General features: G+C 46.7%; 1 protein-coding gene across 2 annotated transcripts in view; it reads left to right on the forward strand.

Moving 5' to 3' along the window:
- Positions 1-15366, forward strand: part of strn (striatin, calmodulin binding protein) — a 48610-nt gene that overhangs the window by 28343 nt on the left and 4901 nt on the right. The window contains exons 5-14 of one of the 2 annotated variants that reach the window (XM_074696107.1): positions 5389-5559; positions 5640-5775; positions 7025-7190; positions 8648-8761; positions 10770-10913; positions 11004-11140; positions 13157-13332; positions 13414-13461; positions 13551-13672; positions 13754-13921. In XM_074696107.1, coding sequence (XP_074552208.1) covers positions 5389-5559; positions 5640-5775; positions 7025-7190; positions 8648-8761; positions 10770-10913; positions 11004-11140; positions 13157-13332; positions 13414-13461; positions 13551-13672; positions 13754-13921 — 1382 coding nt within the window. The remainder of the gene's footprint in view (positions 1-5388; positions 5560-5639; positions 5776-7024; positions 7191-8647; positions 8762-10769; positions 10914-11003; positions 11141-13156; positions 13333-13413; positions 13462-13550; positions 13673-13753; positions 13922-15366) is intronic. The other variant, XM_074696115.1, reaches the window with a different exon arrangement.

The raw sequence follows: 15366 nt of genomic DNA on the forward strand, positions 1-15366 counted from the left end.
GTGTCAATCATTCAGTGACTTGTGTCTATCATTCAGTAACTTGTGTCAATCATTCAGTGACTTGTGTCAATCGTTCAGGGACTTGTGTCAATTTTGTTAATCGTTCAGTGACTTGAGTCAATCGTTTAGTGACTTGTGTAAGTCGTTCAGGGACTTGTGTTAACTGTTCAGTGACTTTTGTCAATCGTTCAGTGACTTGGGTCAGTTGTTCATAGACTTGTGTTAATCAGTGACTTGTGTCAATCGTTCAGTGACTTGTGTTAGTCATTCAGTGACTTGTGTCAATCGTTCAATGACTTATGTCAACCATTCAGTGACTTGTGTCAATTGTTCAATGACTTGTGTTAACTTTTCAGGGACTTGTGTTAACTGTTCAGGGACTTGTGTTAACTGTTCAGTGACTTTTGCCAATCATTCAGTGACTTGTGACAGTTGTTCAGAGACTTGTGTTTATCAGTGACTGGTGTCAATCATTCAGTGACTTGTGTCAATCATTCAGTGACTTGTGTCTATCATTCAGTAACTTGTGTCAATCGTTCAGTGACTTGTGTCAATCGTTCAGGGACTTGTGTCAATTGTTCAGTGACTTGTGTTGATCATTCAGTGACTTGTGTTGATCGTTCAGTGACATGTGTCAATTGTTCAGTAACTTGTGTTAATTGTTGAGTGACTTTTGTTAATCGTTCAGCGACCTGAGTCAGTCGTTTAGTGACTTGTGTCAATTGTTCAGTGACATGAGTCAATCGTTCAGTAACTTGTGTTAGTCGTTCAGGGACTTGTGTTAACTGTTCAGTGACTTTTGTCAATCGTTCAGTGACTTGGGTCAGTTGTTCAGAGACTTGTGTTAATCAGTGACTTGTGTCAATCATTCAGTGACTTGTGTTGATCGTCCAGCGACTTGTGTCAATCGTTCAGTGACTTGTGTTGATCGTCCAGCGACTTGTGTCAATCGTTTAGTAACTTCTGTCGATGGTTCAGTGACTTCTGTCAATCATTCAGTGACTTGTGACAGTTGTTCAGAGACTTGTGTTAATCAGTGACTGGTGTCAATCATTCAGTGACTTGTGTCAAACGTTCAGTGACTTGTGTCAATCGTTTAGTGACTTGTGTTGATTGTTCAGTGACTTGTGTCAATCGTTCAGTGACTTGTGTTGATCGTTCAGCGACTTGTGTCAATCGTTAAGTAACTTCTGTCGATGGTTCAGAGACTTGTGTCAATCGTTCAGGGACTTGTGTCAAACGTTCAGTGACTTGTGTCAATCATTCAGTGACTTGTGTCTATCATTCAGTAACTTGTGTCAATCATTCAGTGACTTGTGTCAATCGTTCAGGGACTTGTGTCAATTTTGTTAATCGTTCAGTGACTTGAGTCAATCGTTTAGTGACTTGTTTAAGTCGTTCAGGGACTTGTGTTAACTGTTCAGTGACTTTTGTCAATCGTTCAGTGACTTGGGTCAGTTGTTCATAGACTTGTGTTAATCAGTGACTTGTGTCAATCGTTCAGTGACTTGTGTTAGTCATTCAGTGACTTGTGTCAATCGTTCAATGACTTATGTCAACCATTCAGTGACTTGTGTCAATTGTTCAAGGACTTGTGTTAACTTTTCAGGGACTTGTGTTAACTGTTCAGGGACTTGTGTTAACTGTTCAGTGACTTTTGCCAATCATTCAGTGACTTGTGACAGTTGTTCAGAGACTTGTGTTTATCAGTGACTGGTGTCAATCATTCAGTGACTTGTGTCAATCATTCAGTGACTTGTGTCTATCATTCAGTAACTTGTGTCAATCGTTCAGTGACTTGTGTCAATCGTTCAGGGACTTGTGTCAATTGTTCAGTGACTTGTGTTGATCATTCAGTGACTTGTGTTGATCGTTCAGTGACATGTGTCAATTGTTCAGTAACTTGTGTTAATTGTTGAGTGACTTTTGTTAATCGTTCAGCGACCTGAGTCAGTCGTTTAGTGACTTGTGTCAATTGTTCAGTGACATGAGTCAATCGTTCAGTAACTTGTGTTAGTCGTTCAGGGACTTGTGTTAACTGTTCAGTGACTTTTGTCAATCGTTCAGTGACTTGGGTCAGTTGTTCAGAGACTTGTGTTAATCAGTGACTTGTGTCAATCATTCAGTGACTTGTGTTGATCGTCCAGCGACTTGTGTCAATCGTTCAGTGACTTGTGTTGATCGTCCAGCGACTTGTGTCAATCGTTTAGTAACTTCTGTCGATGGTTCAGTGACTTCTGTCAATCATTCAGTGACTTGTGACAGTTGTTCAGAGACTTGTGTTAATCAGTGACTGGTGTCAATCATTCAGTGACTTGTGTCAAACGTTCAGTGACTTGTGTCAATCGTTCAGTGACTTGTGTTGATTGTTCAGTGACTTGTGTCAATCGTTCAGTGACTTGTGTTGATTGTTCAGCGACTTGTGTCAATCGTTAAGTAACTTCTGTCGATGGTTCAGAGACTTGTGTCAATCGTTCAGGGACTTGTGTCAAACGTTCAGTGACTTGTGTCAATCGTTCAGGGACTTTTGTCTATCATTCAGTAACTTGTGTCAATCATTCAGTGACTTGTGTCAATCGTTCAGGGACTTGTGTCAATTTTGTTAATCGTTCAGTGACTTGAGTCAATCGTTTAGTGACTTGTGTAAGTCGTTCAGGGACTTGTGTTAACTGTTCAGTGACTTTTGTCAATCGTTCAGTGACTTGGGTCAGTTGTTCATAGACTTGTGTTAATCAGTGACTTGTGTCAATCGTTCAGTGACTTGTGTTAGTCATTCAGTGACTTGTGTCAATCGTTCAATGACTTATGTCAACCATTCAGTGACTTGTGTCAATTGTTCAAGGACTTGTGTTAACTTTTCAGGGACTTGTGTTAACTGTTCAGGGACTTGTGTTAACTGTTCAGTGACTTTTGCCAATCATTCAGTGACTTGTGACAGTTGTTCAGAGACTTGTGTTTATCAGTGACTGGTGTCAATCATTCAGTGACTTGTGTCAATCATTCAGTGACTTGTGTCTATCATTCAGTAACTTGTGTCAATCGTTCAGTGACTTGTGTCAATCGTTCAGGGACTTGTGTCAATTGTTCAGTGACTTGTGTTGATCATTCAGTGACTTGTGTTGATCGTTCAGTGACATGTGTCAATTGTTCAGTAACTTGTGTTAATTGTTGAGTGACTTTTGTTAATCGTTCAGCGACCTGAGTCAGTCGTTTAGTGACTTGTGTCAATTGTTCAGTGACATGAGTCAATCGTTCAGTAACTTGTGTTAGTCGTTCAGGGACTTGTGTTAACTGTTCAGTGACTTTTGTCAATCGTTCAGTGACTTGGGTCAGTTGTTCAGAGACTTGTGTTAATCAGTGACTTGTGTCAATCATTCAGTGACTTGTGTTGATCGTCCAGCGACTTGTGTCAATCGTTCAGTGACTTGTGTTGATCGTCCAGCGACTTGTGTCAATCGTTTAGTAACTTCTGTCGATGGTTCAGTGACTTCTGTCAATCGTTCAGTGACTTGTGTCAAACGTTCAGTGACTTGTGTCAATCGTTTAGTGACTTGTGTTGATTGTTCAGTGACTTGTGTCAGTCGTTCAGTGACTTGTGTTGATCGTTCAGCGACTTGTGTCAATCGTTTAGTAACTTCTGTCGATGGTTCAGTGACTTCTGTCAATCGTTCAGTGACTTGTGTCAAACGTTCAGTGACTTGTGTCAATCGTTTAGTGACTTGTGTTGATTGTTCAGAGACTTGTGTCAATCGTTCAGGGACTTGTGTCAATCGTTCAGGGACTTTTGTCAATCGTTCAGGGACTTGTGTCAATCGTTCAGTGACTTGTGTCAATTGTTCAGTGACTTGTGTCAATCGTTCAGGGACTCTGTATTGTTCTGTTGTACTTTGTATCCAGTGTGATTTCTGGTGATGGAGGTCAGGCAGTGGTGGATTAAACTGCTACTGAATGTTTCCAGCCGTGCGACCTTTCAGACTCCAGCGACAACTTTTTTTAAAAAGCAACTAGGGAAAAGTCCAGCAACTTCGGAGACTCTGACCACACGTGACAGAATTAGTTAAAAAAAAAATTCTCAAGGAGGATTATTAGTATATATAGTATTCTGGGGTGTCTCCATGGTTTTTGTAGCTGAACAAAAAACCGTGATAAGGTCCAAACCGTGGATTTTGTGAACCGTTCCTTTCCTAGAGCCATGTTTTCCACGCAGTGGGGCCGTGGTTAAAGATGGACAACTCATGGAGCGCAAGACGATTAAGAGTTAAATCCAACAAGGTCTTTTCTTTATATTTGTTTTCTGTGTGTGTGTGTGTGTGTGTGTGTGTGTGTGTGTGTGTGTGTGTGTGTGTGTGTGTGTGTGTGTGTGGTGACAGTGAATGGAGGATTGTGTGGAGGCGTCGAGGCCTCCTGCGATCGGAGAGGCTGGTACAGAGAGAGGGAGGCCGACCTTCCTCTGTGTGTGTGTGTGTGTGTGTGTGTGTGTCTCTGTGAGTAAACACACTCTGTGTTACTCAGAATAAAACCCTGTGTCCTGAGGATTGGACCTCTCCATTAAATGCTGCTGTGGGGTCATTAAGCGCTGTCTCAGGGTGAAGGTAGGCACCGTTTGAGCTCTGTCTGAGCTCGTTAACATCTTTAAAAACTGACGTTAGATTAAACAAACGCTGCTGTCAGAGGATTAGGGAAATGAATCGACTGAAACTCTTTCTTTGTTCGCTTAAAGCTGGAGTCAGGGCCACCACCGTCTGACCGTGGGTAAGAAAAGTTTTAAATCTGAAGTCTAATTGGTGCAGAGAAAAAGCCTTGTTTTAACATTCCTAAAAGATTTCACAGGTGGTTAAACTTTATCAGGTTTATTTTCCTGTTCATGTAATGTTATGTATTTTCTCATTTTTCTGCGTGTCTTCAGTAACCGTTTGTTAACTGGCCTAAAAATTGGTGGCGTTGCCCTTTAAGGATGCCCCTCACTGATATAATCACGGTGTTGTGTGGCTCGGCGGGTACAGCGTGGCACCAGAGGAAGAGACGGGAAAACAGAGTGAAGAGAGGCGTTCAGGGTCTGCAGGGGATGGTGGGATTTCACAAACTCCGTCTCCACCGGGCGGTTCTTTTCAGTCCGTCTCAGTACAGCACGCATTCTGAGGCGTTTCCTTTGACTAAAACCAGGACAGGTACCCACATTACCGACCCATACCGTCCCACTTTTTAGGACCCTTCTGTCAGGGGTTCAGACAAAACCGATCTGCTAGAGGGAGGAGCTAGAAACACGCAGTCTGCTGATTGGTGGGAAGAACTGTCACTTTAGTGGCTGCTTGGTTGTCTCAGGGCTCAGAACAGAAAAGACCCCTGATCCTCCTCTAACCCGCCCCCTGTCTTCTTTCTGGTCCTCAGATACCTGCAGGAGGTCGGGTACACGGACACCATCCTGGATGTGAAGTCTCAGAGAGTCAGGGCGCTGCTCGGCCTCACCGGAGACTCAGGAGACAAACCCTCAGACGCCAAAGCTGAACCCATGGTCAACGGCACGGAGCCGTCCTCACTAAAGGACAGCGGCATGGTCAGGTACGAGAAGCCACTCCTCCTCCAGAGGTCAGAGTCGTAACCTCTGTTAACGCCTCCTCCTTCCCTCTGTCCCCCTCCAGTAAACCTGACATGTCCGACTCAGCCACCGTGCTGGAGGCCTTCAAGTTCATAGAGAGCGCCGCGGCAGAGTTCAGCGACGATGACGAGGAGGAGGACAGCGAAGGACGGGACAAGACCATCTTAGACCTGGCCACTGTACGGCGTGATCCTGCTCTGGACTCTCTCTGTTCGATGAAGTGTTTTTTGAAGTGTGCTGTGTCAGATTTCTTCATCCTGCTGAGTGAACCAGGCTGTGAGGGCTCAAACAGGATCCTTCAGAGCTGATGGGCAGGGTTTAAGTCCTTGTTTTGGTCCCTGACAGACTCAGAGTCCTTCAGAGTGTTGAGGAGATCCCAGCAGAGCCATGAGGTCAGAGCCGCTACCGCCTGTTTCACTGCCGCAGGATGAGGAAACCTGCTGACTCCCAGCGCCATATTTACCTACAGTCAAGGCGCCATGATGGACAGGCTCTGATCCAGCACAGCAGGGGGCAGAAGAGGGGCTGTGAAGAGGGCAACAAACTTCCTGTTTTTGAGGGCAAATTAGCGCAGATCTTCACTGCACATTTTGCCTCCCAAAGGGCGGTCTAGTGCACGTTTTGGATCTCAAAGGCACTATAGCACGCGATGGGCCCACATGTGTTGGCCTCTAAGCGGGCACCCAAATGCAGTTTCGGCTCCCAAAAGTGCACTTTGGTGCTAGTTTTGGCTCCCAAATGCACTGTATGCCTGTTTTGTCCCCCAAAATTGCACCAAAGTGCACGTCTGACAACTGAGCGCACTAGCAGATGTTTTGGATCCCAAAAGGGTACTCAAGTGCACACTTTGGCTCCCATTGGGAGAACTTTAAGGCTTGCTTCGGCTCCCAGAGGCACTAGTGCACTGTGGCCCCAAGAGTGCACTTTAGTATTCTTGGCTTCCAAAAGGGGACCTTAGTGTGCATTTTGTCATCAAAGTGGGCAGGTTAGCGCACATTTTGGCTTCAAAGAGGGCACTTTCTCAAGCATTTTGCCACCCAAGAGGACAGTTAAGTGTGTTTTTCTAACCAAGAGGGCCCTTTAGCACTCATTTTAGCTCCCAGAAGTTACTGTAGTACTTGTTTTGCCTCCAAAATAGGCCCAAGAGGGCACTTTGACCCGTGTTTTCAAACCCAATCAACTGCTGTGATCCAGAGCAGTTTCCAAACTCTTTGAAGCTTCCGGTTATTTTGATCCTAAAACAAGCTAAAGCTAAAATCTGGACTGAAATTCAGCCTGTGTGGACACATAGGAATAAACAGATCATCATATTCGGGGCCTGAAATCCCTGACGTGCTGTGGTCTGAGTTCTTATCTTCAAATGGACCAGACATCCAGTTCCTGTCTGATGACCTGACCTCTGACACTCCTCTTGTCTTGAACTTCTAGCAGATGGTGAGGAAGAAACAGTCGTCCACACCGTCCTCCACCACCTCCGACCTCAGCGACGACCCCGACACGGAAGAAGCGCTGAAGGGTTTCGACTTCCTGACGAGCCCAGACGAGCTGGACGGATCACCTGAGTCCAGGAGCGGAGAGGACAGCGGAGAGTGGGGTGAGAAAACCAACACGTAGACCACGCAATGACCCCGATGAGTCAAACACACTCTTTACATTTCATCTCATATTCATTCAAACCTTCTGGTTTCAAGACGACCAACTTTACTACTGAGCCACAACCTGCCTCAGAGTCCCTGTTTTTAAACTTTGGTCTGATGTTCCTGTCTGGGGTCTGGATGTCGATACAACGTGGAAACTTTTTTACGGATAGCTCGCTTAAAGGTTTGAGGTGTGTTTCAACAGCAGGAACCAGGGTCTAAACTTGGTTCCTGGGTGGTTGAAAGTTCCTGTTCAGGGGTAAACTTACTGAAGTTTGAAAAAGGCTGGATTTACGTTGAACTTTGTCCACAGGGGGCGCCAGAATCATTGTAAACAGAATCTTGGTCACCTAACCCCTGGTTTTATAGACCTGGTGGATTTGTTTGCAGCAGCTCGCCGCCCCTGCACCGACTCATTTCCTCTCTAAATATAAAACTCTCCTTAAAAAATAAAGTACCCAGCCACTGACCCGTCGTCCCCCGCAGTTTTTACAAAACCCCCCTTTTCCTCCTGTTACCCAGCAACACATTCAGTATGGTTTCGGCCAATGACAAAGCAGGAGCCCCACGCAGTCTGTGACTCAGCCCTTCACAGTCCTGATGGCTGTAAAGCAGAGCTGAGTCAGAGCAGCTCTCACTCTGCCTGAGAGCTGCTCCAGCTCCACAGCGGCTCAGAAACATTGGTCCTCTCTTTGGTTCCCTAAAAACCCCTCAAATAAAAACATGTAGAGGTTTTTCTGCTGCCTCTGTTCCCTCACAAACATGCCACAGAGCAGCTGACAGAGGCGAGTCAAACGGCCTCTCTGATTGGCCGAGAGCTGCTCTGTTATGAAACAGATTTGTCATTTCAGAGTCTTTTCTTCTTGAACCCACGCCACCTCCTCGACCCGGCACGGCACCGGCCCCGGGCGCTCAGGAAGGATGATGAGATCCTTTCTGTGTCTGGGCTCGCAGTTAGCATGGCAGCGCTCAGTCCTGCAGACGCCCCCTCGGTGCTTCCTGCGTGTTTGTCATCCTCACCCAGTGACCATCTGCACGCCATGTTTATTTTTATCAGCGTCTCAGCTGTCAGGGAAAGATGACGGAGGTTTTTCTTTTTGTCCGAACTTCTGAGAAGTGACGATATCTGCAGTCAGAAAACCTCAGAGAGTCACAACTTATTTATACATGATACACACACACACACACACACACCTCTGATTCTCTGAGGTTTTTCCTTGTGGAGATCTCTCAGCCTAGCGTCGTCTGTAAAGATGTTTGTGGTCCCTGACCCCCTCGCAGTCCTCCTCCTCATCCCGCCTGCCTCATCATGTCTCACTGTGATCTTAGTCCGTAAGCTCTGACACTCACTCCAGGTTTCTACCTCACCTTCCTCCCCCTCCTCCCCCCTCCTCCTCCCCCTGCTGGCCTGTAGAGAAGGAAGAGCAGTCTCCTCTGGGCGAGCTGGCCTGGGACGTGGACCAGGGACTGATAGCCCAGCTCAAGGAGCAGTACAAGAAGGAGCGCAAGGGCAAGAAGGGGGTGAAGAGTAAGTCCTGCAGCAGGCTGAAGCTCATCCTCTTTCCTCACTCTCTGTTTGGTTTTCACTTTTTCTCCTCCTCTTTCTTTTTTCTGTTCATTCACTCCTTTTTTCTGACCAAACTCCACCAGCACTTCATTTGTTAGCTCGTCAGAGGAAGGAAAGAAGTTAGCTGGAGTCTAAGGTATCCCGCTGGGCAGGGGCGGAGGGTGGGGGGGATAAACAAACACAAACAGCACAGGTTGTGCCGCCCAAGAGGGCAGTCCACCATTTTTAAACAACAAAGAGGGCAATTTAGTGTGTTTGGCCAACAGGGGAAGCACATTAGCATAGGTTTTGGCACCAAAGAGGTCACCTTATCACAGGTTTCTGCCCCAAAGGGGGCAATTTACACAGGTTTTGACCCAAAGAGGGCACTGTAGCACAGGTTTAAGTTCCAAAGAGGGCTCTTTTGCACAGGTTTTGACCAAAAGGGGGCACTAAAGCACTGGTTTTGACCCGAAAGAGGGCACTTAAGTACAGGTTTTGACCCAAAGAGGGCACTTCAGCACTGGTTATGATCCAAAGAGGGCACTGTAGCACAGGTCTACTTCCAAAGAGGGCAGTTTAGAACTGGTTTAGTTCCAAAGAGGGCTCTTTAGCATTGGTTTAGTTTCAAAGAGGGCACTTTAGCACAAGTTTTGACCAAAAGAGGGCACTGTAGCACAGGTTTTGACCCCAAAGAGGTCACTTAAGCCCAGGTTTTTGACCCGAAATGGGATCTTAAGCACTGGTTTTGATCCATAGAGGGGACTTTAGCAAAGGTTTAGCCCCAAAGAGGGCACTGTAGCACAGGTCTACTTCCAAAGAGGGCACTTTATAACTGGTTTTGACCCCAAAGAGGGCTCTTTAGCACTGGTTTTGACCCCAAAGAGAGGACTTTAGCACAGGTTTTCACCCAAAGACGGCACTTTAGCACAGGTTTTGATTCAAAGAGGGCTCTTTTGCACAGTTTTTGACTCCAAAGAGTGCACTTTAGCACAGGTTAGTACCCAAAAGAGGGCACTTTAGCAAAGGTTTAGTCCCAATGAGGGCACTGTAGCACATGTCTAGTTCCAAAGAGGTCACTGAAGCACAGGTTTAGTTCCAAAGAGGGCACTTTAGTACAGGTTTTGACCCCAAAGATGGCACCTGAGCACAGAATTCGGAGCTAAAGAGAGCACTGAAGTGGCCTGTTTTCTGTAACAATGGGGCCAGCACATGGGGCAAAAACCCAACCCCCCTCTCTGCACACTACTGCCCTTGGTCGTACCCAGCTTCTTCAGTCTGTACCATCTCTGAGGTCCACCTCGGTCTGTGTCTCTCCTTTGTCCCCTTTTCTGGAACAGCCTCTGCCCTTTTTCTTTACCTTTTTTTTTCTACCCACATGAACTCATTTCCTGAATTTTTGCACTTTCCCCTAAAAAATCCCAAGCATGAACATTAGCCCTGAGGAGCCAGTGAGGAAATGAATCAGAGTGCTGAGTCCAGTCTTAGTGGTCTCTGCGTGTCTCTGAGCGTAGATCAGGGAGGAAGCTGTTTGTGGAGCAGTCAGAGACGTTTCAGTGTTTATCAGAGTCAGGTCTGACCAGCAGCTCTCCTCTGGAGGAGTTTAAAGGAACATATCTGAACATAAAGTCCATCAGTGACTCCTACGTCTCTGTTTTTATGGTAACGAGTTAGTTAACAGCCTCCAGCTAACTGAGGATCAGCCTTTTGGCCACAGTGTCCACAGGCAGGTGAAGCTCCCCTAAGTCTTTCTGTGTTTTCAGTTTCTGTGTTTCTTGGTGTCTCTCTGATCTCCTGCAGCGTCGCTGTGAGACGTCGTTGGTTTTCTGTCTCATTTTGGGCTCTGTCTCTGGTTCCTGCTGACGTTTCTCACTCTGCTGTCGCTTTTTTCTCCTCTCTTCCTCCTGAACTCCTCCCATCCTGTCCCCCTTGTTTCTCTCTCCTCCTCTGATTGTTGTCCCCCATCCTCCTCCTCCATCTCCTCCTCCAGGACCAAACCGCTCCAAGCTCCAGGACATGCTGGCTAACCTGCGGGATGCTGAGGAGATCCCCTCCATGCAGCCGCCCGTCACGCCCCCGGCTCGGCCCGCCGTGCCCCGGCTCAACGAGCACGAGATGGGTCGGCCAGAGGACGGTACGTGTGGCCTCCCTTTAGATGGGGGGTTCCTGGTCTTTTATAGACCGTCTGAGGGGGACTCTCTGACCCAGCTCTGTGTCTCTGTAGAAGCCATGACGTTCCTCCCATCCTCGGGGAAGTCCTTCATCCTGGGCCGGGTGGACGAGGCGGTGTCCAATGAGCTGGGACTGGGAGAACTGGCCGGACTCACCGTGGCCAACGAGGCTGAGAGTCTGGGTTATGATGTGAGTCCTGTCCCCCCTCCTGAGCTGGCTCTGGTCCACAGTGAACCTGGGAGGTCCTGATGAAAAGTCACTGCCAAAGAAAGAGATAACTTAGGAGATAACCTCCGTGGTTTGATTTCTGACTCGTGTTTCACTTTGAGTTAAACGTGAACAGAGCAGAAAGTCTGTCCCCAGAGGAACAAACTGATCCCTTCGCTTTCTTTAAGAAACCAGCAAAGACAAAATTCACCAACCAAGAAAACAACAACACACAGAACATGACGGAGATTTATCCATGACTTAAAAAAAGAAATCAGAGTCTGATTCTCCAACAGGTCAAACATACATCTTTCTACAGACTTTTATTATTTATAACAACTAATAAGACCAATCAGTACATCCATCAGTTCATCCATCCATCTATCCATCCATCCATTCATTCATCAAATCATCCAACATCCATCCATCAATCCATCTATCCATCTGTTCATCCAACCATCCATCCATTCATTCATCACTTCATCCAACTATCCATTACTTCATCCATTACTTCATCCAACATCCATCACTTTAACCACCCATCCAACCACCATCCAGTAGATATCCAACCATCAGTCCATCCATCCATCGATCCATTCATCAATCAGTTCATCAAACCATCCATCCATCCAACCATCCAACCAACCATCCATCCATCTATCCTTCCATTCATCCATTCATTCATCAAATCATCCAACATCCGTCCATCAATCCATCTATCCATCTGTTCATCCAACCATCCATCCATTGGTTAATCCAATCACTCATCCATCCATTCATTCATCCATCTCTTTATCCAACCATCCATCCACTTATCATCCATCCATCCACCCATGCATCCTCCCATCATCCAACCATTCAACCATCCATCCACCCATGCATGTTTCCATCCAACCATCACTTCAACCACCCATCCAACCACCATCCAGTAGATATACAACTTCAGTCCATCCATCCATCCATTCATCAATCAGTTGAATCAACCATCCATCCCTCCATCCATCCAACCAACCATCTATCCATTCATCCATCCAGCCATCTATTCATTTCGTTCATCACTTCATCCAACCATCAACCCATCAACACATCATCCATCCAACCAACCATCCAACCATCATCCAACCATTCAACCATCCATCCATCCATCACTTTAACCACCCATCCAACCACCATCCAGTAGATATCCAACCATCAGTCCATCCATCCATTCGTTCATCCATCCATTCGTTCATCCATCAGTTCATCCAACCATCCATCCACCCATGCATCTATCCATCCGTCTATCTATCCATCCATCCATCCATCCATCCATCCATCCATCATCCATCCATCCATCATTTCATCTTACCATCCATCCATTCATCAATCAGTTGATTCAACCATCCACCCATCCATCCATCCAACCATCCAACCATCCATCCATCCATCCATCTATCCATCCATCCATCCACCCATCCATCTATCCATCCATCCATCCATCTATCCTTTCATTATTTCATCCAACCATTCATCTATCATCCATCCATTAGTTCACCCAACTGTTCTTCCATCCTTAAATCTATCCATTTCTTCATCATCCATTCATTTATCAGTTTATATATCCATCCATTCATTTATTCACCCCACTGACCACTTATAAACCCATCTATTCATCCACTCATCTATAATCCATTTAAACATTCATCCATCATATATTAATACATCCTCCTATCCATCCATTGATCCATCCATCCACCCATTCATTTACTCCTTCATTCATACATTCATCAATCCACCTGTCTTTTTATCAAACCATTCATTCATTCATTCATTCAACCATTCTTCAAACCAAAGGATTTGAGCTTCAGATCAGCTTTTTAAAAATCTGTTTCTCGTGTTTTTCTGAGAAGTGTTTGCTCTCAGCTGTTGGTCCTCTCAGTCTGAGTGTTCCTGATTAGCAGTGTTCAGAGCCTAGCTTAGCTTCAGAAGCTAACAGGAAGTCAACCTCTGCCCCCTCAGATCGGCAACAACAAAGACGCTCTGAGGAAAACCTGGAACCCAAAGTTCACCCTGAGGAGCCACTTCGACTCAGTGCGGAGTCTGGCCTTCCACCCGGTGGAGCCGGTCCTGGTCACGGCGTCCGAGGACCACACGCTCAAACTGTGGAACCTGCAGAAGACGGCGCCCGCCAAGAAGTGAGACTCTGACAGGAGGAGGTGACTGAAGCTGCTGGTGCTTCTCCACCTTATCTCTAACTCTGCTCTTTGACCTTGCAGGTGTGCAGCTCTGGACGTGGAGCCCATCTACACATTCAGAGCTCACAGGTGAGTTGTGGGTCACCTGTGGAGGTGTGGTCATGTGACCTTTCTGTTTGTACGGTCTGTAATCAAACATTCGTCTCTTCCTCTCGCAGTGGAGCCGTTTTGAGCGTCACCATGAGCTCCAGCGGCGAGCAGTGCTTCAGCGGAGGAGTGGACGGCACCATTCAGAGCTGGAACACCCCCAACCCCAACATCGACCCCTACGACTCGTATGGTGCGCCCCAGAATGACATCACAGCTTGAAACCTGTCACAGAGGACAAACCCCTGAATCTTCTGTCTGTATGTTTCTGCAGAGTCCTCTGTCCTGAGGGGGGCGCTGTGTGGTCACACCGACTCCGTGTGGGGTCTGGCGTACAGCTCAGCCCACCGTCGCCTCCTCTCCTGCTCAGCCGATGGAACGGTCCGCCTGTGGAACGCCGCCGACATCGCCCCGTCTTTGGCTGTTTTTAACGAGCGAGGAGGTCAGAAAATATTGTTGTTAAAATAAAGAGTCACAGTAAGAAACAGGTTCATCAGGAACCAAGCTCAGACCTGAAAACTCCACAATAAATGCAGAAACACATCAAACTGCAGTTTCTTTAGTGTCCACCAGGGGCGGTCTCTTAAAGTGGGTCAGTCCCAGGAGAGGCCATGTTTAACTTAACAGCAGAGCTACAGGTTTCCTTAAAGTTTACCTGTTCAGTTTCTTGAATGACTCTGTGCTGACAACTCTGCTGACGACTATCCTTGCGACTTTCTGCTGATGACTCCCCAAGCAACTTTCTACTAATTTCTCTCTGTTGATGACTTTCTGTGCAACTCTTTGCTGATAACCCTTTCTGTGCGACTCTCTTTGACAACTCTTTCCTTGCAACTCAATGCTATCACCTCTTTCTTGCTACTCTCTCCTGTGGTCCCTCCCTGGAGCGCAAGTCTGTACCGACAACTCTCTGCTCAAGACCTCCAACGTACAAGCCTCTGCTGGCAGCGCTGTGCTAACGACTCTCTACTGACGACTCTTTGCTGATGACTCCATCCTGATGACTTATGCCAGACCACTCCTGATGTCTCTCTCTTAACAACCCTGTCTTTTGGTACCACTGCTGACAACCCTCTGCTGCTGACTCTCTCCTGTGGGCTCTTTTTCGGTGACGACTCTTTGCTGATGGCTCCTTAAACACTGTCTCCTTTGGCATCTTTGCTGATGACTCTCTGTTGACGACTCTTTGCTGATGACCATTTCAACACTGTCTCCTGTGGCATCTTCGCTGACCACTCTCTGTTGAAAAACCCCTTCCTAACTAATCCCCGTTGGTGACTCTAATGGTGATGACTCTTTCCTGTGATCTTCCTTGTGATGACTCTTTGCTGACGACTCTTTGCTGATGACTCCATCCTGATGACTCAGTTAACAACTCTTTTAACAACTCTGTCTTTTGGTACCTCTGCTGACTACCCTCTGCTGTTGACTCTCTCCTGTGGGCTTTTCTCCAGTGACGACTCTTTGCTGATGACTCCTTAACCACTGTCTCCTGTGACATCTTTGCTAATGACTCTCTGTTGACAACCCCTTCCTAGCGACTCTCCACTGATGACTTATCTGGTGATGACTCTTTCCTGTAGTCTTCTACCTGACGACTCTCTGTTGATGACCCCTTCCTAACGACTCTTCCCTGATGACTCTCTGTTGATGACCCTTTCCTAGTGACTCTCCCCTAATGATTCTTCTGGTGATGACTCTTTCCTGTAGTCTTCTACCTGACGACTCTCTGTTGATGACCCCTTCCTAACGACTCCCTGCTGATGACTCTTCTGGTCATGACTCTTTCTTGAAGTCTTCCTCCTGACAACTTTCTGTTGATGACCCCTACCTAACGACTCCCTGCTAATGACTCTCCTCTGATGACTCTTGTGGTGATGACTCTTT

The sequence above is a fragment of the Halichoeres trimaculatus genome, unplaced genomic scaffold (assembly GCF_033239565.1).
Source record: "Halichoeres trimaculatus isolate MK-OKI-2021-1 unplaced genomic scaffold, fHalTri1.1 fHalTri1_scaffold_2, whole genome shotgun sequence".
NCBI classification, from domain to species: domain Eukaryota; kingdom Metazoa; phylum Chordata; class Actinopteri; order Labriformes; family Labridae; genus Halichoeres; species Halichoeres trimaculatus.